The sequence below is a fragment of the Lepus europaeus genome, chromosome 21, assembly GCF_033115175.1.
Source record: "Lepus europaeus isolate LE1 chromosome 21, mLepTim1.pri, whole genome shotgun sequence".
In the NCBI taxonomy this organism is placed as follows: Eukaryota; Metazoa; Chordata; class Mammalia; order Lagomorpha; family Leporidae; genus Lepus; species Lepus europaeus.
In genome coordinates this window covers 54,859,742-54,885,187 of record NC_084847.1, presented here as the reverse complement: position 1 = coordinate 54,885,187, position 25,446 = coordinate 54,859,742, and the positions used below count along the sequence as shown (strand labels likewise).

General features: G+C 51.5%; 1 protein-coding gene across 3 annotated transcripts in view; it reads right to left on the bottom strand.

Moving 5' to 3' along the window:
• Window positions 1-25,446, bottom strand: part of SMURF1 (SMAD specific E3 ubiquitin protein ligase 1) — a 101,319-nt gene that overhangs the window by 16,417 nt on the left and 59,456 nt on the right. For all 3 annotated transcript variants that reach the window (XM_062180671.1, XM_062180669.1, XM_062180670.1), the window contains exons 2-3: window positions 1,594-1,632; window positions 446-554 (exon numbers count right to left, since the gene is read on the bottom strand). In XM_062180671.1, the coding sequence (XP_062036655.1) occupies window positions 446-554; window positions 1,594-1,632 (148 nt within the window). The remainder of the gene's footprint in view (window positions 1-445; window positions 555-1,593; window positions 1,633-25,446) is intronic.

Below are 25,446 nucleotides of genomic sequence, written 5' to 3'. Positions count from 1 at the left end.
GGCCACAGCGGCCATTGGAGGGTGAACCAACGGCAAAAAGGAAGGCCTTTCTCTCTCAACTGTCCACTCTGCCTGTCAAAAAGAAAAAGAAAAAAAAAAAGACAAAACGTCAACAGATATATACAATCATCATAATGTACTTTTAGGGAGAAACTACAGTGTTCAACAGTCCCCTGAGACGACAGCACGCAAGGGACAGGAACTATGGCCTTTTTTCTTTTTCCTGATAAAATGCCCAGGAGATTGAGAAGGACAAGGGGCACCGCTACAAAGCCAGACCACAGAAACCGATGAAACACCAAAGGCGAAAGCATCCACGCACATGAATCCGAAACTGAGGCAATTCACCTTTGTCTTCGTTAATTCTCTCAGGGCTTCTCTTGAAAAAGCGAGCCCCCCCCCCCGCCCCGCGGCGCCCCCGACGGCTGGGGAGCGCGGCACTCACAGGTCGTAATGCTGGTTCCACTTTGGGTCCAGCGTGTTTTTCACGGTGTCGGTTGAGTGGCACTGGCCAGACCCGTCCACGACGATCTTCGCGAAGGGGTCCGGGAGCCCTGGGGGAGAGAGGACAGCCACGCCCACGCCACGCTGCGGGCCGCGCAGCCAGCCACGGGGCCCCTGTGCCTGCCAGCCTCCAAGCTAAGATGAGCTCCCAGTGGTGAAGTAAGTCATTTCTATTTTGCGTTCTCAGTGGGACAAACCGGTATGCCTTCATCCTCCGCTTTGAAGAGGACAGAAGCTATAAAACAGGGTTCACTTCAACTTTTCGCTTTCCATGCTTACTGAGTGGGGGCTACATGCAGAGAGAGGAAAGAGCTTCTAATAAATTGCATTTATTCTAAGACTATAGCAGTTCCCAGAATTCCCGTGGATGGTCTTTGTCTCACCACTGGAAGCAAGCATTCCCTCTTACTTGGGTACATGCCTAAGCACTGGAGGGTCAATCAGGCAGGGTTATGGGATCAGACAGGTGGCGAGGTGGAGGGTTTTGGAGCCGGACCTGGAGGAGAGCCACCACCCTGGAGTCTCCCAGCTCCTTGGAGAAAGCCTTGGAGCCTACGTGTCTTCACTGTGAACGTGGGACTCACACCCCGCGAGAGCTGAACCCCTCGCTGGGAGCCAGAGCTGTGTGAACTCAGGCCTGCAGGCCCCACCCCTCCGTTAGGGAGCGGAGCGGCTCCTGGCTTCGGAAAAGGATTCTCTGTTTTTATAAATCCCTTAACAACAGGGCTTTCACAGTGTGATTGAAATTCTAAACTGGTGGACACTCGCAGCTACTTTTTAGAAAAGCCTTCCCGTGTGTATCTGAGCTGAGAACACTCCAGCCAGCAGAAAGCAAGGTTCCACAAGGCGGGGAGGCAGAGGCGCCCGGGTGTGGCTGGCCTGGCAGCGGGACAGGTTTCTCGGTGCCACTCGGCAGCTCCGAGCCTTTGAGGAGGCGGCCCCTAGGCTGGGAAATGACACCTGTCAAACCATGATCTCCACCCAGGAAAGAGCGAGACTGGAGAACGCACCCGGTGGGTTTTTAAAAAGTGTAAAGTTTCAGAAACACATCAAGAATAAAGTAAGAGGGCAAAAATGGGTGTTACTTACGGAAGAAGTCCTTCTTTGCAAGGTTCTTGGCACATAACACTGAAAATGAGAAAAAATACGAGGGTTAGCGTTATGGACAAGATTTCCCCAGAGGTCATCTACATCTGCAATAAGGGGAAATTTTTCTAAGGATGAACTTTGCCAACTATTCATTTTCTCAAGTTCAGGAGCACACGAAACAAAACGTCGGCAACTGTTTCCCCTCAAGCTGGGGACTGGCCATCACCAGTAGGAAAGGCTTTAGGTTGAACTTATAATCTCTCACTTAAACACATACACAGACGGCCTCTGTGAAATCACGCAGGCGCACCGAAAAAGCCTTCAAATAAAGACCAGAAGTATTATATTTTCATAGCAACCAAATGCACTATGCATCTTTGCTGTCCTAATAACCCGATTTTGTAACCGTAAATGTACACTCTGGGATGCTGGAGAGGACGCAAGGGGAGAGTGGTGGAAAGTATGGCGCCCTCTTTAGGGCACTGTGGGAAGCACACAAGAACCTGGCTCCGTGCGAACAGGCACGGTGAAGGGGCAGGGACCTGCCTCTCGGCACTGACTCACTCAAGGACAGACTGTGTCAGGAAGAACGCATCCATTGTTCTACAAGAACATGTCCACGGACGGTTCTAGGAGCTTTTCACTTAGCTGTTTTTATCTAACAGCTTTCCCAAGACACAATTCATACACCAGACGACCCGCCCACCTACGGGGTAAGAAGCAAGGGTTTCTGGTCTATGCACGGTGTCGGACAGCCTTTATCACATCGCTAGCACCGTGAGAGGGAACCCTCGACTCGCTAGGCCGCTCATCACTCAATCCAAACTCCCCAGTCTGAGGCCACCACCAGGCTACCCTGCCTCTGAGGATTTGCCAACTGCACACTTCCTGTAAGTGGGCCCACGGGTGGCCTTGGAGAGCGCTTCTTTCACGGAGCGCATTTCAAGGTGGCTGCTGCGGTACTACAGTCCCCCTGACTGAGCACACCGCGCGGCACGGGTATACCGCGTTTTCTGTCCACAGCTGATGGGCATCTGCGTTATTTCCACCTTGAGGCTATTAGAAATAATCCTGTATGAGTTAGGCAGACCTGTGTTTTGTTTCATTTATTACAAACCCCTTAGAATTATAGTTTTCTAAGTATAAGTTTTTTTTTTGTTTTTAAGATTTATCCATCAGTGCCAGCACTGTGGCGTAGCGGGTAAAGCCGCTGCCTGTGGTGCCAGTGTCCCATATGGTGCCAGTCTGAGAGCCAGCTGCTTGCTCCACTTCTGATCCAGCTCCCTGCTAATGCACCTGGAAAAGCAGCAGAGGATGGCCCAAGTCCTGCACCCACGTGGGAGACCCAGAGGAAGCTCCTGGCTCTGGATAGGTTCAGCTCTGGCCGATGCAGCTATTCGGGGAGTGAACCAGCAGATGCAAGCTCACTTTCTCTTTCTCTCTCTCTCTCTGCACCTTTCAAATAAATAAGCTTTTTTCAGGATCCAGCAGGGAGCTGGATTGGAAGCAGAGCAGCCGGGACATGAAGCGGCGCCCATACAGGATGCCAGCAGTACCGGCTACGCCACAAGGCCAGCCCCGAGTGTAAGTTTCGTGTGTCTTTTAATGAACCGGCTTCCATTTTATTCTTTTTGAATGCTATTACAAATGGAGTTGTTTCTTAATATCATTTGAGATTGTTCATGGACAGTGTGCAGAAATACAGTGGATTTCTGTGTATTCAACTCCTATCTTGCGACCCCGCTGGTCATTTCTTGGCCTCAGTTTGCATGTGTGTGTATGGCTCTCTGCATTTTCTACATATAAGACGTGTGGTTTGCAAATAGAGTTTCTTTTTCCTTTCTGATCAAGATGCCTTTTCTTTTTCTTTCCTGGTTGCCTGGAACATGCAGTGCAATAGTGAGCACGGAACGGCAGGAGTCCCTGGCCTGCTCCCCATCTCGGGGGGAATTTTCAACCTCGGGGCGCAACTCCCACGGCGGGTTTTCCACAATGCTCTTCACAGGTGGAGGACTTTTTCCCTTCTGTTGCTGGTGCAAGTGTTCGGCGCTGTGAGATTGTGTCCGGTGCTTCCTTCTGCATCATTTGGTGTTTGTCTTTTGCCTACTGCCACAGTGTATTACATAATGGGCCTTCAGATGTTCAATTAACTCCGCATTTTGAGATAAGTTTCATTTGGCCGCAGCGTGTAATCCTTTTCATTCGCTGTTGTGTTCAGTTTGCTGGTGTTTTGTTGAGGAATTTCATGCCTGCGTTCCTAAGGGATCCTGGTCTGTAGCCTTCCTTGCCTTTGTGGTCGCCGTCCAGTTGTGGCATCACAGTGATGCTCGTGCTACGAGGGAAGTGGGCCACTGTCCCTCCCCTCCTTTGGGGGGAGAGTTTATAAAGAAGTGCCGCTCTGACACACAGAAGTCATCAATGAAGCCATGCTGCTCCGGGCTCTCCTTTGTGGGAAGCGTTTGAAGTTCCAGGTCTACGCAGACTTTTCTTCCTCGGCTGGCTTTTGTAGTTTGTGTCTTTGTCGAGATGTGTTAATTTTACCCACGTTATCAATTTGCCGGCATGGGATGTACGCCGTGATGCTCCTTTTTATTTCTGACCGGTGAGCAGTGCTGCCTCTTCACTCTGATCGTCCCGCCTTCCCTCTCACCTCCGTCTCTTTTGTGCACAGGTCGTGGTTCATTACCGCTCGCTGCTGCTTTGTTTCCCTGAGTACAGAAGCAATGCGGACTTGGAAGACGCAAGCCTCTGGAACCGCATCGCTGCGCACCCCTCAGCAGTGGCCTGGCTGGTCTCTACGCGTGTGCTTCCCAGTGGACTTGACAGTCACTTCAGGGGAGTTCTCAATGACGTCACAGAGGAATTTGAGGGGGGGTTTTTACCTCTTGACAATCCCGAGTGTACTAATGCTTGAATGGACTTATCATTTATGGAGACCTAAAGCGAGGTTCTAACGCATTTCTTAAAGCTGTGCGCACTTGCTTCCAGGCTTCTCATTGCGAGCGGGATCGCCCTGTCCAGGTGTGTTCTAACTGCTCCCTGAATGGCGAGGAGCTGCTAACTCTCTGACGTCAATCTTCAGTCAACCTCCTGCGTGACCGCTCCACACGCGGACCTGTCACTTTCCACTGCCCAAAGCTCTGAATGTCTTGACAGCTGTACAACTCACCAAGGAGGGCTGGTGCTGTGGAGCAGCAGGTAAAGCCACCCCCTGTGACACCAGCATCCCATATGAGCACCGGAGTTTGTGTCCTGGCTGTTCCACTTCTGATCCAGCTCCCTGCTAATGTGCCTAGAAAAGCCGAGGAGGATGGCCCAAATGCTTGGGCCACTACCACCCACGTGGGAGACCCAGATGGAGGTCCTGGCTCTTGGCTTCAGCCTGGCCCAGCCCCAGCCATTGTGGCTATTTGGGGAGTGAACCAACGGATGGAAGAGCTATCTTTCCCTCTCCCTCTGCCCTTCAAATAAATAAATCAATCTTTAAAACAATCTCAAAGGTGTCCAAAACGGAGGGTGAGATGTTCCCACTCGTCCAGGATCTGTTAGCTCAGAGAATGCCTGCAGCCACCGGCCATACAAGCCAGAAACTGTGTGTTGTACTTTCGCTCCACACTCCCTCTCCACTACGCTGATTTCTTAGCACTTCCACCCTCGCCCATCTCCCCGTGCCTGTCCCGACAGACGGATCTTTCCCAGACTTAAACCTCAGAGCCTGCGTCACAGTGCAGAGGGCTAAACCGCCATGTGGGGAGTGCTGGCTCGAGCTGGGGCTTCTCCACTTCCGATCCAGCGCCCTGTTAATGCTTGCTGCATAGGCGCCTTGCCCACGCCTCTCTCTCCAGTGCCGTCTTTCTGGTCCGGGCTGGGCAAAGCCTCATTCAGAACCAGGCTTCTCGAACACGTCTCTGAGAATATTCACACCAGGGCCAAATGACCACAAAGAAAAAAAAGGAAGTGAGGTTTTCATAAATGGAACTCATTATGGCTGGTCTTTGTTCTGATACTATGTTTTTCCTACTCTTTTCATGTTAAAATGTCATTTCTGGAGCTGGCACTGTAGCGTAGAGGGTAAAGCCACTGCCTGTGACACTGGCATCTCAAACACACGCCAGTTCATGTCCAGGCTGCTTCGCTTCCCATCCAGCCCCCTGCTAATGGCCTGGGGAAAGCAGCGGAAGATGGCCCGAGTGCTTGGGTCCCCGCTGCCCACAGGAGAGGCCTGGAAGAAGCTCCTGGCATCAGCCTGGCCCAGTCTTGGACGTGTTGACCACCTGGGGAGTGAACCAGCAGATGGAAGATCTCTCTCTTTCTCTGGAATTTTCAAATAAATAAATCTTCAAAAGAATATAAAATGTCATTTAAAAATTTTAAATTTATTTGCTTGAAAGACAGAAATATACAAAGATCTCCTATTCACTTCCCAAATGCCTGCAACAGCCTGGGCTTGGCCAGGCCCAAGTCAGGAAGCAGGAGCTCCGTCCAGATCTCCCACGTGGGTGGCAGGAACCAAGGACTCGAGCCATCACCAGCTGCCTCCCGGAGCTGCATGATCAGCAAGCCGGGACCAGGAGCAGAGTCGGGATTCAGACCCGGCTGCAGGTGTCCCAGGCAGCCCTTAACCACTGTACCGCAGCCCTACCCCTAAAGGGTCTTCTTTAATGGAATGAGGCAATAAAAATACTGAGTGTATTTTGTTGCTGCTGCTGCCGCTGAGAGTCAGAGAGAGCTCCCACTTGCTGGTTCACTCCCAAAATGCCCGCAACGGCCAGGGCTGGTCCAAGAGCCAGGGATTCGATCCAGGACTCCCCTTCAATCCCGGCGGCAGGGACACCAGCACCTAGCATCACTGCTGTGTCACAGAGTACACATTAGCAAGAAACGGAGATCAGGAGCAGCGCTGGACTCGAAGCCAGCACTTGCAGACGGGACACGGCCATCTTAAGTGGCATCATAAATGTGCCAAATGCCCACCCCCAAAATCCTGGGAGTTCCAGGGCTCTGCAGACTCGGCAGAGCGTGAAGCCGGCATATGATGCTGGCGTCCACGTTTATGTGCCTGCACGGACCGATCTGGGAAGTACTGCCCAGCCGCCAACAAGCCACCTCCTCCTTCCGGTCCAATTTGCTTTAAGAGCCTTTGGGTTTAGACTCAGCGACTTTCCACGCAAGGGCTCTGCCCCAGTGAAGCCCTTCTGAAGGAGGACGCTTGCCTTCCACCTGATTAGAGAGGAGCACCGGCCACACAGCAAGCACGCAGAGACCCTGTGACGAGTAAGAAAGGAAAAGGAAGCCCAGGGGCCTGCGCTGTGGCCCAGCGACACCGCACCCCACATCACGGGGCCAGTCTGTCCCAGCTGCTCTGCTAGGAGGCACCCAGGAAAGCAGCAGATGGCCCAGGTGCCATGGGCGATGGGGCAGAGCTGGGCTCCTGGCTTCCACCTGGCCCAGCCCTGGTCCCTGTAGCCACTTGGGAATGGGAGACCTTCTGGCAATGGAGGAACTATCTACCTATGCCTCTCCCTTTCTCTCTCTTTCATTCCCTCCCTCTCTTTCTCTCCCTCTCCCCCCATTTCTCTGTCACTCTTTCAAATACATAAAATCTTTAAAAACAAAAAGTGAAAAGAATAACATGGCCCAAAATATAAAAACTTAAGCTATCATTGTATTAGTTGTTTTTAAAACACCTAAGTCAAATTGCTGTTGATCACCAAATATAACCTATTACCTGGGATGCCCACATGAGTATTAGCCGTCTACACCATCGGACTCCGGTCTATCTAAAGCTTACTCTGTAAATGTTTTCCCCTGGGAAAAAACACTGCCAATGGTGAACCAGAAGGGCTTCAGCCGACGAGCCTCACCACTGCACCACGTTCAGAGCCACTGCACCACAGGCAGTGCAATAAGGGGAAAACTCACTCGGTTCTATCAACAGACTCCAAATACCAAGAATTGTAAGCCCATCCAGCAGAAGCGGACTCCATTCCATTATCGACTTCCAGAAACACACACTCCCCCCAGCCCCAATCCTCCTCAATATGCATGCGTGACACACACACTGCTCCCTCTACACAGTCTTCCTCCAAGTCAGCAAACATCTCGGCACCCGGCAGCCGTCCCGATGGGCTTTGGAGGCACGAGAAAAATCTCGGGGAAACCCACGCTCTAGGAACAGCTCCGCGGGCCTGGCAGCTTCCTCTCCCACAGACGCACTGCACTATTTTTAAATGACAAAATCGTGTGGACTTGTCGAGATGGGCAGTGTTGGAGTTCAGACCATTCCCCCACACCCTGCAGGCCGAGGCGGAAATCCACACGCACACACACCACAAGGCACAGCTCGGCTCCAAGGACGGGGTGACGCGCCTGCTCCTCTGCCTGTCCCCATGGGTCGCCCACCCCTGACAGCAGTTGTGTGTCTCTGGCAGTCTAAGAAGCTCTTCTTCAGCATCATTCCTGGTTCTCACTGGGGGAAGCCGGCGTGACTCAGAGGCACCAGCACCTCCCTCCACCCCACCCCTACTCAACATGGTCCCAGCAGCAGCTCGGCTCTTAACAACCCCTGCAGGGAGCTCTTGTCCGTGTACTGCCTCGTGTCCAGTGTCATAGGATGAGGACCCTGTCCGTACGTGACACTGTGTCCCTGGGGCCTGGTGTAGTTCCTGGCACACAGAGGTGGCTATTAAAATGCCTGCTGAATAAATGAATTACATAATAACTTCGGTGGTTTTTTTTAGCTGTATAACTCATTGAAATACAAGCATCAAGAAGGCCGAGACTTCAATCTTGCTCTTTTTTTTTTTTTTAAGTCTTTTTACTTATTTGAAAGGCAGAGTTACAAAGAGAGGGACACACACACACACACATCTTCCATCTGCTGGTTCACTCCCCAGATGGCCACTACAGCAGGGGCTGGGTCAGGCCAGAGCCAGGAGCTTCTTTCAGGTCTCGCCACATGGGTGCAGGGGCCCAAGCACATGGGCCGTCACCCACTACTTTCCTAGGCACATTAGCAGGGAGCTGGACCAGAAGTGGGGCAGCCGGGACTCGAACTGGTGCCCATATGGGATGCGGGGTCGATAGTGGCGGCCATAACACTGGCCCCGACTTCGGTCTTCCGAGCCATGATGCTCCTCCCATAGAGGCAAGGCCCTGCGTGAGTGAGCGCCCAGCAGCTGTTGGGGAAGCTCTGTGGAATGCCAGGCGCTGCCCGGTCTACTCTCGCCCCCGTCCCATCCTCCACAAGCTGCCCACAGCCTGACAGCTGCATTTCTCAACATGTTGTAAGCACATCTGTCTGGCGTAAAGGAAAAGCAAGCTTGACAGCCTCAAGCCAGAAGTAATAGTACCATGAGGGAGAAATCCAGCACCCGTCAAGGAGCTGTCGTAACCCCAGGGCGTTCGCAAGTTTTTAGGGGACAAAATGCTCCTTAATGGAAAAGCCATTAGGACATCTTAAGGAATAATCTCCAAGCATGTTAGGCCATTATGTCCCAAGAAAACCTATCACTGAGGCACATACTTAATGTTTACATTGTAGTCCTAACAGTCCCCATGTGCCACGCAGAGCACGTGGTCCCCGGAGTAGGACAAGAGACGACCGGCCACGCTTGGAGCCCTTCTCCCAGCCAGGGCTCTCCTGCGGGATTCCTCCCCAGTAGCAGGGTTGGCAGGATAAGAAACGTGTCTCATTTAAAGCCTACCTCCACAGGAAAAACATTTTTTTTTTTTTTTTGACAGGCAGAGTTAGACAGTGAGAGAGAGAGAGAGACAGACAGAGCGAAAGGTCTTCCTTTTCCGTTGGTTCAACCCCCAAGTGGCTGCTACGGCTGGCTGCAACGCACCGGTGCACTGCGCTGATCCGGAGCCAGGAGCCAGGTGCTTCCTCCTGGTCTCCCATGGGGTGCAGGGCCCAAGCACTTGGGCCATCCTCCACTGCCTTCCCGGGCCACAGCAGAGAGCTGGCCTGGAAGAGGAGCGGCCGGAACAGAACTGGCGCCCCAACTGGGACTAGAACCCAGGGTGCCGGCGCCGCAGGCGGAGGATTAGCCTAGTGAGCCTCAGCACCAGCCAAGAGAAAGTTTTAAATATTTAAAAGTTACAGTCTCAAAGCGATCAGTTCCCAGGTCAGCTCAGCATTTAATACTGTCTCCCTAAACCTGTCTATTTTTCCTCAAAGACCAGACACAGGGACAGCGTTATATGACGCCAGCACTTCAGCCCCATGTCTGCTATCTGGTCGCTGCGAGAGCTTACCTGGTTCTCCACCAGGAACCTTCAGCAGCCTAGAAAGCCAACCCTCTCCCAGGCAGACCGCACCACCCCCACCCCCACCCCCACCCCCGGCTATGAAAACCCCCAGGGAACTCTGTCAGTGGAATCCCAGCAGTCTGGAAAGTCTGCCTTTAAAGCCGCACTCTAACTGCCTTCAGTGTGACTGAGCAGCAGTTAAAATGCATCGAATGCCTACAATGCAACACGATTGCATGTTCTCAGCGGCCCACCTCAGACCATTGCCTCGTTATCTTACCCATCAGAAAACCCGGGCTTAGAAGACAACGGATCTCCTCGGGCAGCTTCACCAAGCAAGCTGTGGCTCCTGGGCAGCGGACCTGGGGACGCACTTCACCAGCGCTTCCCGGCCACGAACCAAACCCCAGGCCCGCCCTCAGCTCTGCGGATGCCCACAGAAAACCCAAGGCGCTGAGCCTCGGGGCCTCCCCCACGCCTCGGGGTTTGATTTTGAAGGAAGGTGGGGAATCACTCGTTTGCGTTTTTTATTCACAACTGCTTAAACTGACTTCCGAAACTTGGGGTACCTTCCTACAGTTACATGGGATAAAACTAAACCTTTCGGGGAGGAAATGAATTTGAACCCCAAGAAGCCCGTCTCTGGGTAACGTGGATGTAACCGTAAGTGACTTAAATCCATCAATAGGGACAACCCAGGGTTAACGGAGGGCGGGGACCACGTGTCACCTGTGAGTCTGAATACCCTTCCCCAGCGGACTCTTAAAACTACTGATAGTTCTCTTGTTGGATCGATGTGATGTTAATCAAGCTGCTGCGAAGTACTGAGACAAAAGACAAAGTTAAGGCCTGATGGGAGGAAAAGCTAGAATTAAGTAACTAGTCTCCAATCTGATCGTCGATGAGACCTAAAACAAACCAGGCAAAGGACCCAGCAGTTATCGCTAATACCACAGGCTACCTTTTCTCTCCGCCAGCTACCCTGTGGCCAGATGACGTTAGGAATTTGATGGGGTGAAAGACCAAGAGTGAGGGCAAGGTTGGGCAGTGTGCACAGCTGGTTAGGAAAACCCCAGACAGCAGTCTTCTAGAACAAGCGCCCTCATCCTTCCTTTCCAAGTGCTGAGTTCTCTAACACCGACGTAGTTAACAGTAGCATTTTGCCTGGTTTTGTCATACAATCTCCCCTAATGATTTGGCTTAGTGTTATTCACATCATGGTTTATTTCAGGTAGACTCATTATGCTCAATTTAGGGGAGAAAAACCAAGGCGCCGAGAGACTGGGTAACTGCTGAAGGTGAGCCAGCGGTCAGTGGTGGTGGTAACAGGGGCCTCTGAATCGAGCCACTTCACCAAGACAAATGAGCATCATTTCAAGTCCATGCAGCCAACAATGGGCTCAGACAGTGGCTTAAAACTTTTCTGAAATAAAACCTACCATGAGCGGGCAATGCTACCCCTGGGTCTGAACTCCAGGGGGACGCACACAGAGGCACGCTCACCACGCAGGGGCAGGATCCCAGCGGAATATCCGAGATCGACACCCACGGAGATGCCCGTCCACAGGGCAACGGGTAACATGACTGTGGCATTCACAAGAGACAGCCCACAGCAGTAAGAAGAGCAGGCTACAACTACGAATCTCACAGACACGACAGTCAAGGAAAGACCCAAGGAAAGACACGCTGTCTGGCACCATTCATAAAAGTACGCTAACAGGCAGCACCGCCAGCGGCATCCTCTAGCAGGGCAGGAGGTGACGGGGAGGGACACGAGGAAGCTGCCTGCAGGCCTGGCCAGGTTCTCCTCCTACGCCTGGGTGCTGATCACCCAGGCGTGTTCGGTGAGCCACACACACATTTCTAACTCAATCACAAACATCAATGGGCCCAAAGCAGAAGGTCCAAAAAGAATACAGGTCAATGAATTTTACCACAGGTGCCAAGATGATTCACTGGGGGTGTGGGTGGGAATGTGGGTGGGGGGGTGGAGGTCCAGATGGCACAGTAGAACATCCAGCTGGAATAAATGAGATATACTTATGGGAAAAAAATAACAGTAGCAACAAACCTCAAACCTTACCTCACAACAGACACAAAAACCAACTCGAAATCGAGCAGACTTACATAGAAAAACTCCTACAACATACAAACTAAATATCCTTAAAGACAAGAGACAGACTGGAAGCAAACAATGACAAGAGACTTACAGCCAGAATGAAAGAACTCTTGAAATTCAATAATCAAACAAAAGACTACTGAATTTAAAAACAGCCTTCACCAAGTCCGTCACCCAATGGCCAGTAAGCACCTGAAAACACGCTCTAGTCACTAACCGGCAGCGCAATGCGAGTGAAAACTACAATTAGAAACTACTGCACGCTCGTTAGAGTCATTAACATGAAAAACACTGACAGTTCCAAGTGTTGGTGAGCATGTGGAGGTGCCTGTGGAAGTAATAAAATCCAACAGCCACATCTACCCCAAGACCTACTAATTGCATGGCTAGGTTTGTCCTTGAAGAAATGAAAACCCTTGTCCACAAAAACACCTGCACGGGAGAGTTCACATCAGCTTTATTAATAATGCCCAAAAACTCCAACCCAACGGCCATCAACATGGAATCGACAAGTGATGCGGCTCAGTGGCTGGGGACCCCAGGTAGCTGCAGGATGAGAGCTGCTCTCTAGAAAAGCTAAGACATGATTGGAAGGCTAGAACTGTTAGCCCCACCCTCTGGCTTCCAAGAAGAGGATAGGGACCTGAGGTTGAGTCCGATCCACAACCGCCAGTGTTAAACAATTAAGTCTAAAGTGAAGCCTCCAAGAAGCTCCTGCAATGACGGGGCTCAAGAGGCTCCATGTTGGTGAGCACATGGAGGTACGGGGAGGATGGCGTGCCCAGAGACGGCGCGGGAGTTCTGCATCCCTTCCCCAGCCCTTGACATGTACATCTCTTCCTCTGTTCCCGAGCTGCAGCTTTCTTAACAACCACTAACAGGAAGCAAAGTGGGTCCCTGCAAATTACTGACACTGCAGAAGGAGTTCGGGAAGCTCCGATTCGCTCATCAGATGGACAGGTGACAACCTGTGACTTGCAGCTGGAACGTAAAGCAGGGGTTGTTTGTGAGACGGAGCCGCTAACCTGTGGGTCTGTGCTAACTCTGGGTAGTGTCAGAACTGACCTGGATCACAGGGCGCCCAGGTAGTATCAGAGCTGGTCGCTGGTGTGGAGAAGCACACACACATAGTATCACCAACGTTATGCATAGGAGCAGTTCAGAATGGTGTGTGTACACAATGAATAACAGTAATTAAAAAAAAGAATTATGGATACACGCCAACAACATGGATACATCTATGAAATGTTAAGAAGCATAAAGAGGATATACTGGGAGTGAGCTTTGGCCTAACGGTTAAGGCACCTGCGTCCCACATTGGCATATCTGGGTTCCATTCCTAGCTCCAGTTCCTGATAATGCAGATCTGGGAGGCACTGTTGTTGGCCCCAGTGACTGGGCTCCTACTATCCATGTGGGAGATCTGGCCTGTATTCCTGGCTCCAGCAGCAGCCCACTTGAGGAGTGAACCAGCAGGTGGGAACTCTCCCTCCCTCCCTCCCTCCTGCTGCCTCTCAAACAAGCAGGCAAAACTAACCAAAAATGATAAAAATTGGATTCCCAGGTGATGGGTCCAGGGGTGGTTTGGGAAGCCTTGGGACTTGGTGAGAGTGATGGAAACAGTCTGCACCTTGAACACGGATGTTCTACACTTCCATCAGCTTAGAAACTAAAAGCCAAACAACAAACACCACCTCTGTGCCGGGCAAGAACACGGAGCAACATGGCACGAAGGGTCTGTGCACTTGGTCTGAACACAGGCTCTGTTTCTAACGTCACTGGGACCGGGCAACATACAAGACGAGCATCTCTTACAGAGGACGAGGAAGTCTCAAAAATGAATGTCAAGGGCATGCAGGAAACAGGCTAGAGCTCCTGATGGCCAATGCTGGAACATTCTGAGCAATGAAAGGAGAACTGGGTTACAGCCCAAACTGCACCTTAAAACAACAACAACAATATTCAGGGGCAAGTGTGTGACCTAGAAGCTAAGCAGCCAGTTAGGATGCTCACATCCCATATAGCAGGACCTGAGCTTAATGCCTACCTCTGCCTCCTGATTCCCAGTCCTGGGAGGCAGCAGTAGTGTCGCGTGGGAGACTGGGATTGAGCTCCTGGCTCCTGGCCTTGGCTCAGCCCAGCCCCAGCCATTGAGGACACTGGGGAGTGAACCAGTGGATGGGAGCTTCATCTCTCTCCTTGCCTCTCAATTGTTTTAGGGGCTGGCGTGGTAGCTCGGAGGGTTAAGCTCCCACCTGCGATGCCGCATCAGAGCACCAGTTATGAGTCCCAACTGCTCCACTTCCAAGCCAGCTCCCTGCTAACATGCCCGAGAAGGCAGTGGTGGATGGCCCAAGTACCTGGCACCACCCAGAAGACCAGGATGAAGTTCCTGGCTCCTGGCTTCAGCCTGGCCCAGCCCTGGCTATTGTGGCCATCTGGGGAGTGAACCAGCATACAGAAGACACTTCCCCCCCCCGCCCCCCACGTCCCCCTCCTCCATCTTTGATGCTCTTCCAACACGTCTCCCTCCTCCATCTTTGATGCTCTTCCTAATATACAATAAGGTAAAACTTCTCTAAAAAAGAAAGTTTCAATAACAAAATCCAAACAAAACAAGTTAGAAAACAGTGTGATCTTTTTTGGGGGTAAAATTGTGTGTCTGTGTTTGCCTGTGTGTGTGTACAGAAAACATGTATTTAAAAGTCTGGAAATGACAGAAATCAATGTGGTCTCATTTACCTTCTATTTGGCTGGTTATAATCTTTACATTTCCTAACTGAAAAACAAGAAGGGAAACAGAATCTTACTTTATAAATCAACACCCGACCGGCTCTGTGGAAAGGACCACAGTGACAGCCAGCGAGGGCCCCCTCTCGGCACGGCACGGCCCCAAGCCTGCTTCCCGGCTTCGCTCTCTCCCTGCGCTCACTGTCCACGTGCCCTGTGGTCCTCACCACCGGGCAGGTCAGAAGGGTGCCCACGGCGTCAGAGCAGTGGGAGCGGGTGAAAGAGGACTGTCGATGGTCGACAAAGCAGGAAGTCACCAAGATGCTGAAGCCTCTCCTGAGCATGAAACTTCTCAAAAATTAATTCACCGAGGCTGGCGCTGTGGAGTAGCGGGTAAAGCCACCGCCTGCAGTGCCAGCATCCCATATGGGTGTCGGTTTGAGTCCCGGCTGCTCCACTCCCAATCCAGCTCTCTGCTATGGCCTGGGAAAGCAACAGAAGACGGCCCAAGTCCTTGGGCCCCTGCTCCCGCATGGGAGACCTGGAAAAATCCTGTATCTTGGCTTTGGATCGGCGCAGTTCCAGCCATTGCAGCCAATCGGAGAGCGAACCAGTGGATGAAAGACCTCTCTTTGTCTGTCTGTCTGTCTCTCTCTCTCTCTCTCTCTCTCTCTCTCGCTCTCTGCCTCTCCTTCTCTCTCTGTATAATTTTGACTATCAAATAAATAAATAAATCTTTAAAAAAATTAATTCACCAACCAGTTTTCACAAAGCCCTAATAGTGTTCGTTCAATTACTATGCTGTGTTGCTGTCTGATATTTACTGAATCCAAAACTGGCAGCACCAAACTGGCGACCTAATTTCACATTTCCAACCAGAATAAAATGGACATGTGAGGAGGCTTCCGGACGGACAAGCAGAATGCACGCCACAGTCGGCCCCTTCCCCTCAGGACCGACAGAAAAGAGAGACCCCAGGCTCTGCTCACCCACCGAAGGGGGTCCCTCAGAGATGAGGGAAAACTCTGCCACGGACGGATGACACAGCCACACGCAGCCAACTGTGATGGCACAAAGTGGAAGCAACATTCCCGGCACGGCAGGCCGGGGAGCTGGGAAGTAGGGGTCCAGCAGCAGCCACAAGTGAGGATCTGGGGCCCTGAGCTCGCGTGGCAGGTGCAGTTGGGTTCTAGGGCACACCCACTCCCCGGCCACGCCCCCACAGTCAGGAACTCAGCACTGGCTCCGCCTCTGTGGAGGGCAGAGTCTGGAAGTGTGGCTCTGGGCCACAGGGCTCTGTCCGGGGCAGACACGGGGCTGAACGTGGGTGGAGTACCTCCACCTCCTCCCTCGGCCCTCGCACCTTGACTGAGAAGCAGGAAGTCACAGCTGCTTTACAGGAAATCAGAGCGTGAAAGAGAAAAACAAACTCAATTAAAATGTTTTCCTCCAAACATGTGGAACTTAGAAAAGCTGACTGCATACCCAGCTACACAGGAAACTTTACCCGACTTCCCACATTCATAGTCTCCATTCATTCACCAAATGTAATTTTTCAAAAAGGCACACCAAATATCCATCCTAAATAAATCCACACATCTGGGAATGTTAAAAGTTTTAAATAACTCTTAGATTACTGAGAGAAACTCGGAATACAAATGAGAATCTAATTAGAATCAAATGGGAACAAAAAATATTCTGCATCAAAACGCACAGGCTTAGATCCATCCAGTAAAAGCCCAGAAACACTGAGAATGGAGCAACCAAGACTTCAGAGCCAGCAGGACAAATAAACAAGAGAAATCCAAATAAAACAGAAAGAAGGAACTAACAAAAGCACCAGCACACATTAATGAGAAACACCAGAGCTGCCAATGAAGCCAGAAGCTGATTCTTGTAGATTAGGATTTTGGGGGGTAAAGTGCTGCAGAGTAGCAGTTCAGGTCTCCACCGCTCCACTCCCAACCCACCTCCCTGCTAATGCGCTGGGAAAGCAGTGGAAGATGGCCCAGGCGCTTGGGTCCCTGCACCCACGTGGGAGACTGAGAAGAAGCTCCTGGCTCCTGGCTTCAGACTGAACCAGCCCTGGCTGTTGTCCCCATTTGGGGAGTGAACCAGCAGATGGACGAGCTCCCTCTCTGTAACTTTGCCTTTCAAATAAATAAAATAAATATTTTTAAAAAAATTAAAATTGTTTTTTAAAACCGTTATAAATAAGCTCAAGAAAAAAGCATAAATAATCCACATGAAGACAACAGCAGAAAGCAAAATCACAAGAAATTATACAAATGACACACACCACAAGCACAACTTAAACCCATGGCTAGAACGAACAATTTTCTAGGAACATATAAGATGCCCAAAATCGGCCTAAGTAGTAAAATCTTTACCAGTAACCATAGAAACAGATGGTCATTGAAAGGCTACGTGCAGAGACAAGGCACCAAACCCGGACAGCGCTCAAGATTTCAAGGTACAGTTACCCCTTTATTAAAAAATAAAAGAACAAGAGGCGTCACCCGAGATTCTGAGGCTGACGCTGAAACCACGCAGCTACGCGAAAGGAAAGCACCGCGAGGACGGGCAGCGAGGACGCGCAGGGCTCCCGAGGTCCCCTCTGCTCCTTGCCCAGGCGCAGGGACCTGGGCCCATGGCACTGCCGGGCCAACGCACCAAACGGCAGGTGAGCCAGCTCCACGCCTCTGCGCAGCCTGGAGCCACTGAGGTGGGGCCCAGTGGACCCCTGATGTCTGAACGGCTGTGAGCAGTGAGCAGCCCCCACCGACTCACTGCACGCATGGGCGAGAGTTCAAGGGGCCAGCAGCGCAGGAGGAAAGCAGGCTTGGAGCTGGCAGACAGGGGGGACTTGGCCGACGTTGTTGTCATTCCACACAGAGAAAGTAGCTACTTAGTGCTTCTGCTTTGAAAGTAAATCATGCTGGTCCGAGAAGGCGGGAGTGGGGCGTGGGGAGGGGCGGGGACAGACAGGAGACAGGGAACAAAGTCTGGAAATTTAACACCTGGAGAAGAAGCTCACAGCACTGGCAGAATCTCAGCTCGGGAGAGCTCTTGGAATGATCCTGTTAATAGACGGAGACTAAGCTATGTACTGGTGCATTGCCCTCTGTTTACCTTCTTTTTAAACTAGGGGAGAAATAAGCATGATAGATTGCTCTTTCAAAAAAGTGTTAGGCTGGGTTTTATAGGAAGCAAGGTCCCCAGTGTGGACAGATATATCTGAAGGTAGGTCAATATATATATATATATATATTAGGATTTATTTATTGATTTGAAAGGGGGAGGGGGAGGGAGAGAGAGAGAATATCTTCCGTCTGCTGGTTCACTCCCCAAGTGCGCACCACTGCCAGGGCAAGGCCAGGCCAAAGCCAGGAGCCAAGGATTCCATCTGGGCCTCCCACGGCGCTGGCAGAGGCCAGGGATTTGGGATTTGGGCTACCATCCCCCGTCTCTGAGGCACACTAGCAGCGATCTAGCCTGGAAGCATGGATTAGCCAGGGCTCCACCAGGCACTCCAGTGTGGATGTGGGCGTCCAAGTGCTGGCTTAACCCGCTGCAGGTAGGTTAATAATCACCAACTGCAAGACCAACAACCATAAGCACTCAAATTTTTGAAAGCTTATTATGTGGCAAAAACTATCACCACACCCTATCGTATCTGACACTCAAGACAGATAGGGAAAGCGAGCCTAGGTAGGAGGGCGTCACTTGCCCAGGACCACGCTGTGAGAGGAAACAGCGTCTGGCTGCCGCGCCGCGCCTTTCTGGAAAGGTGTAACTACGGCGACAGATTGACAGACGACATAAGGAAGCCAGAAGGCCCCGAAGCAACATATGTTCTGAAAAGCAAACAAATGTGACTCAAAAAAGTAACAAGAGGACTCTGCGAGGTCCTACCTCTAGCTGGAGAATGACATGAGAACTGTAAAGCGACGGTGGCTCATCAAGCATCCAGCACACAGCTCCCAGACAGAACTCACGCCTGGCCTTCAGCGCAGCGGCACGGCTGCCCACCGTCACGGCCAGCTCCTCGCCCAGTCCTCTCCTCTCCAGCCCTGGCCACCCCGGGCCCGCGTCCTGTCTCTAACCTGCATGTAGATAATGACCTCGTTCAGTGGTGGCCTTGTAGCACTGGCTTCTTTCTCTTAGCGTCCTGTCTTCAAAGTCCGCTCGCCTCATTCACGCTGGGACAGATGTTAGAATTTCATTTCTGTGTAACTGCCAAGTAGTGGTTCCTTGTGAGGACACACTACGTTTGTTTACCCACGCAGGTGAAGGACGCCATACATATTCGCGTCACAAGGTTTTGGGTGGATTCTCTCCTGTTTCATTTTCTTGCCTGTTCAACCAGAGGCAGAGCTGGCTGGGTCACATGGCCCAGCAGTCCATTTCCAGCTGCGGAAGCTGGGTACTTAGAAAGGTTTGTCTGGCTCACCATCCCGGCGGCCAGAGGTCCACACCGGATGCTGCCAGCGCCCGTGGCCGCATCACAGCACGGCAGAAAGACGGGAAGAGAAGCAGAAGCGGGCGTGTGCTGAAGGGGCCGTGCATGGGGTGGCTTCACTTTCCAACTACTCACTCTCACGAGAACTCACTCTTCATTCAGAGAGAGCAGCGTCAATCGGCAGGTGACACCCACAATGACCTGACTACCTCCCACTGTGTCCACCGCCTCCTGACCTGGCCACACAGTGGCCCGAGCTGCCAGCACACGGAGCTTCGGGAAACACACTCAAGCTAAATCCAGACCACAGACAGGGTAACTGCGTTCAATATCTTGCGGGACCATAAGACCGTTAGCCAAGGTGGCTGCACAAACACAGGGGGGCTCCATTTCTCCATCCCCATCCTCCCAACACCCACCAGTCTTGCCGATGTCGTGGTTTTGCTTTGCCTGTCTCTGAGGACTCTCATCAAGCATCTTAGAGGTGTTGATGGCTACCGGCCTTCCCTGGAGAGATGCCCTTTCAGATCCTTTGCTCATGTTCAAAACTGACGCTCTTGGGTTTTTTGTATTGTGGAATTGTGAGAGTTCTTTATATATTCTGGATACGTATGTCTTACCAGACTCACAAGGTGCGAATGTTTTCTACTATTCTTTGGGTTGTCTTTTCACTTTCTTGAAGTATCCTTTGAAGCACAAAAGCTTTTCTTTTTGATGCAATCCAATACATGCATGTTTTCTCTTGTTATTTGTGCTTGTGTTCTTATACCTAAGGTTCCAGGCCCGGGGCTGGCAGGGGGCACAGCAGGTTAAGCAGCCCCCTGAGATGCTGGCATCCCATATCAGAGTGACAGTCTGAGTCCTGGCTGATCCACTTCCAATCCAGCTCCCTGTGAATGTACCTGGGGAGGCAGCAGAAGATGGCCCAAGTACTTGGGCTTCTGTCACCCAGGTGACGGCCAAGGACGCGGCTACCAGACACTGCTCCTGTTAGGAACGAGTGAGCTCTCCACCGTGCGGCCAAGATGGGAACTGAGTCACTGAGTCGATTCCCCGCCTATTAGTGACATCCAGTGGGCATCGTTTCTCGGCCTTTTGGCTAAGACATCCAGTGGGAACACTGAGTCCCTGCCCACCTGTTAATCAAGACAGGCTCCTTTGACTTTCAAGAGGTATTCTTCAATTTCCAGTAGGCTGATCTTCAGACCCAAGTCTGTATTGTTTAAGCCTGACTCAATGCATGTACCTACCCTGTAAGACAAGTCTAGAACCCAGCATCAAGTGCAGACTGGCAGAGCAGCCAGCCGAGGCCACGGACTGGCGCCCTCCAGGTTCGCGTCCAGAGAGCAGCTGAACGAGCTCCAGCTGCGATCTGCCGAGCAGAGCTGGTGGCTCCAGTCCCCAGACAGCCCGAGACCAAGGCTGGAAGGACTGTCACAATACTGACTAGAGGAAGGAAAACACACCCTTGTTATTTGCTTTCCGAACGTTTTAACTACCACACAAAACTTGCACATACCTATGTGTGTGATGTTTCAATACACGTATAGACCGTGTAATTGTGAATCAGGTAGACAGGGGCCGGCGCTGTGGCGTAGCGGGTAAAGCTGCCGCCTGCAGTGTGGGCATCCCAAACGGGTGCCAGTTCAGGTCTGGCTGCTTCTCTCCTGATCCAGCTCTCTGCTGTGGCCTGGGAAAGCAGCAGAAGTCCTTGGGCCCTGCACCCACATGGGAGACCCAGAGGAAGCTCCTGGCTTCGGATTGGCCCAGCTGCAAGCTGTGCAGTCATTTGGGGAGTGAAACAACGGATGGAAGGCCTCTCTCTCTCTCTCTCTCTCTCCCCTCCCCTTCCCTTCCTCCCTCCCTCCCTCCCTCCGTTAACTCTGCCTTTTAAATAAATAAATCTCTTTTAAAAATAGTAATATAATAAACAAACTTTTAAAAACTCAGGTAAACATATCTATCTCCTCAAACACTTATCATTTCTTTGGTGAAAACATTCCAAATCTTTCCATCTAGATTTTTAGAAAACACAAGCAGGGTGCATTATTTTATCCACAGCTACCCCACTATGCAACAGAACACCTGATCCACTTCTCTCTCCTGACTTGGTAGCCTCCTCCCTCCCCGCAAATTATTAGGTAGAATGTTGATTAAGTACATTTTAGATTAAAAAAATAAATAACCCTCCCATTAAACTAACTAAAGTCTTGGGCCATGATTTCAAAACTACTAAAATAGTCCCTCAACTAAAATCTCTGCTGCTGATAGCGATTCAAGTCCAGATGTTCTTAAAACTTTATCAAAATCCTTCTTGATCCTTCCAGGGCCCCCAGGGCCTACAAATGGCTTTCTCTGGAGCTCAAAGCGCAAAACCCAGTTTCTCTTGATCTACTTTCCCAACATGGTCATCCAGATCGGTTTCCTTACCAGACCACAGAGCACAACAAGGCGAGTGTTATGCCCTGGCCTTCCTGTGTGAAGCACGTTGTCCCCCTGCTCTGACACCTGACCACTACTTCCTGCGCCAGAGTGTGGGCTCCACGGCACGGCACTAAGCTGGGCCCTGGCGAGCAGGGCTCCTTGCTGCATGCCGTGGTCCCTGCATCAGCTCCTGCATTCCCGCCCCGAACCCCCTGAAGAAACCAAGGGTCCCAGAGGACACCCGCCCAGGGCTGCACGCACTGGGCCACTGTCTGGTGACTGAAATCCCGCTCAGTCTTGGGTTCCAGCTCACTTCTGTCTCCGCCCGATCGCTATGGTCAGTAATAATTATCTGCTCTCTGCAGTACTTCCGGCCTCTGACACACATCTATACTCTCATATCACCAAATGCTAGAGCGCCGGCACAGAGGGTTCCTTATTACTCCCTGCCCACCCCACCCCCGCCCCAGCACACACACAGCCTCCCCCACTATCAACATCCCACACCGGGGCAGCACTTTGTCACAGGTGATGAACCATGCGGACACAGGTAGAGGTGGCCATGTCCAGGTACAATGACGCGTACCTCCTCCCCCCACTCGCAGTACCATCCATGTCACAGGTGATGATGTGCTGTGCTGGAGCAAGTGGAGCCACCATTTGCAGTGCCGGCATCCACATGAGCGCTGGTTTGAGTCCCAGCTGCTCCACCTCTGATCCAGCTCCCTGCTATTGCACCAGGGAAAGCAGCAGAAGATGGCCCAAGCCCTTGGGCCCCTGCACCCACATGGGAGACCCAGAGGAAGCTCTTGTCTCTTGGCTTCAATCTGGCCCAGCCCTGGCGGTTGCACCCATTTGGGGAGTGAACCAGCAGATGGAAGATTTTCTCTGCCTCTCCCTCTCTGTAACTCTGCCTTTCAAATAAATAGATAAATCTTTAAAAACAAGATCCAAGAGAATTAAAACCCAGGGTCACACAAAGTCTGACACTAATGTTCACGGTGGCATTAGTTAGCATCAGATGGACAAAATGGGGCAAATCCATACAATGGAGTATTACTCACCCATAAAAAAAGCAACAGAATGCCGACATAGGCTACAGCGTGGGTATCCCACACACATAGTGGGCAAAGGAAAGAAGTCAGATCCTCAAGTCCAAGAACGCCTGCTCCCACTAACCAGAGTGCCAGTACCGGCCATCTACAGAGATGGACAGTGGACTTGTGGTAACCAGGGTTTGAGGGCAAGAACAGGGGGTGATTGCTAAACCACAGGGCCGTCTTTGTGCTGCAACGAAGAGGTTCTGGAATTAGCGCTGGTGTACATCTCTCTGAATATATAAAAACAGGGAATTTAAAGGATGAACCTCTGGGGATGACAGCCTTACCTCACTACCCAACTGAATGCAGCAGTGACCTGAAGACTGAGGTAAGCCATACTTATTGCATTTAAGACAAGCCCTTCTGTCAGCTTTTTCAGGCTAGAGAGTTAGTTTTAAGAGTCTCAAATGCCATGTTGCCTGGAATGGCAGGTGTTAAACGCACTCCTTAAACAGAAATAAAAAGACAACAGGCATCTATTGCAAAAGGGGGAGAAAACACAGCGCCCGCTCCTCTGGCGTGCACAGTTGAGCTGCACAGACACAGCGCACCACCAAGGGAAGCAAACAGCAGCGCAGGCAGGTCGCTGCTGCTCACCCAGTGCCGTCAATGCCGCCTCTGTGCCCCTCCCCACCTCCTCCCTGAGGCCCCCGCCCGGCTCAGCTCCAGGCCACGCTCATCTCACGCCTGCCGCGTGACAAAAGGCACTGGCATCTCCTTTCTCTGATTCATTTTCATCGTGAAATAATTATCTGTTGGACAAATGAATGAAGCAGTCATTACAGAATTCTTCTACTTATAAACCCTGGCTCAGCACCACCTACCGAGTATGAATTCCTTTAAAATCGAGAGTCGTCTTGTTAAGAGCACAAATCTCTATCTAGCACGCAGCACTTGCGGTTTCTGTCCCCCGATCCCGCCCACCTCTGGTCTCCGGCCCATCCACCCCAGTCAGACTGCTCCGCTCACTGCCCCCGGGCTCCTCCGGGCCCATGGGCACCTCTGCCCCCTCCAGGCCTACTCAGGCCTCCTGCCTCCAATCACCTGACCTTTACTGCCCTGTGAAGTTACTGACTTTTTTTATTATTAATTATTTAAATGCTTCTCCAAACAGATTTTAAGCTCATCGGAAGCAGAACCCATGGTGAGGGTCGGAAACAGTAAACACCGACCCACAGGGTCAAGCCCGCACAAGGAGCCGCGCAGGCGGATCACCAGGAGTCAGAGAGACAAGGCTACAGTGCGACGGTCGGGAAGTCGGTTGGCAGAGGCGAAGCAGACTGTGCCTCCCGCGGGAGAACCTCATCCCAGGGTCGGGGTCATGCATGTGGGAAGGCAGACCTAGACACAGATACAAACTGAATCTTTAAAAAAAAAAAAAAAAAAAAGATTTGTTTTACTTATTTGAAAGTCAAAGATACAAAGAGACAGAGGCGGGGGGGGGGGGGGCGCCTTACATCTGCTGGTTCACTCCCCAGATGGCCACAATGCCCGGAACTACACCGATCAGGAGCCAGGAGCTTCCCCCAGGTCTCCCACAGGGGTGCAGGGGCCTAAGGACTTGGGCCATCTTCCACTGGCCACAGCAGAGAGCTGGATTGGAAGTGGAGCAGCCAGGACTCAAACCAGCACCCATATGGGATGCTAGCACTACAGGTAGCAGCCTTACACGCTACGCACACCTCTGGTCCCCAAATTGAATCTTAAAAATATGCCTCAATCTTTCAAACTGATCCATTGTTTTGTCTTGTAAAGCCTTTCAAAAAAGTTTTACAAGATTTATTTACTTATCTGAAAGGCACAGTGTCAGAGAGACAGAGAAAGATCGAGCTTCTACCTTCTGGTTCATTCCCCAAATAGCTACAAGGGACAGCAATATGCCAGCCCAAAGCCAGGAGCCAGAAACTCCACTCCAGGTTTTCCACACGGGTGGCAGGGGCCCAAACACCTGGGCCATGTGCTGCTGCCTTCCTAGGTACACCAGCAGGGAGCTGGATTGGAGGTGGAGCAGCCAGGATTCGACCTGGTGCTCAAATGAGATGTTGGCATCACCAGTGGCACCACTGTACCACGATGCCAGCTCCAGCCTTAAAAATATTCATGCTGAATCCTCCGCCTTGTGGCGCCAGCACACCGGGTTCTAGTCCCGGTCGGGGCACCGGATTCCGTCCCGGTTGCCCCTCTTCCAGGCCAGCTCTCTGCTGTGGTCAGGGAGTGCAGTGGAGGATGGCCCAAGTGCTTGGGCCCTGCACCCCATGGGAGACCAGGAGAAGCACCTGGCTCCTGCCATCGGATCAGCGTGGTGCGCCAGCCGCAGCGCGCCTACCGCGGCGGCCATTGGAGGGTGAACCAATGGCAAAAGGAAGACCTTTCTCTCTGTCTCTCTCTCTCACTGTCCACTCTGCCTGTCAGAAAAAAATATATATATATTCATGCTGTTCATCAAAATACAGCTGGAAAGTAAACTAGAGTTGATCCACTTAACTCAAAGCCTGCAGTGGCAGGGCCAGGAGTCAAAGTTTTCTCTCACCAGGAATGGGGTCTTGGATTAACTGTTCTGTCAGTCCATCTTCATGGGTCTTAACTGCTGTGTTTTTGCTCACTTATCTTAAAGCTCCAAATAGACAATGTATGTGTGATATTCATTCTTCATAGTAGGAATACCAGAAATGCTTAAAGCACATGAGCCTATGACACATTTAAAAGAAAGAAAAACTCTTTGTAACCACCACCCCTAAAAAATAACAACATAAATTTACAAAGAT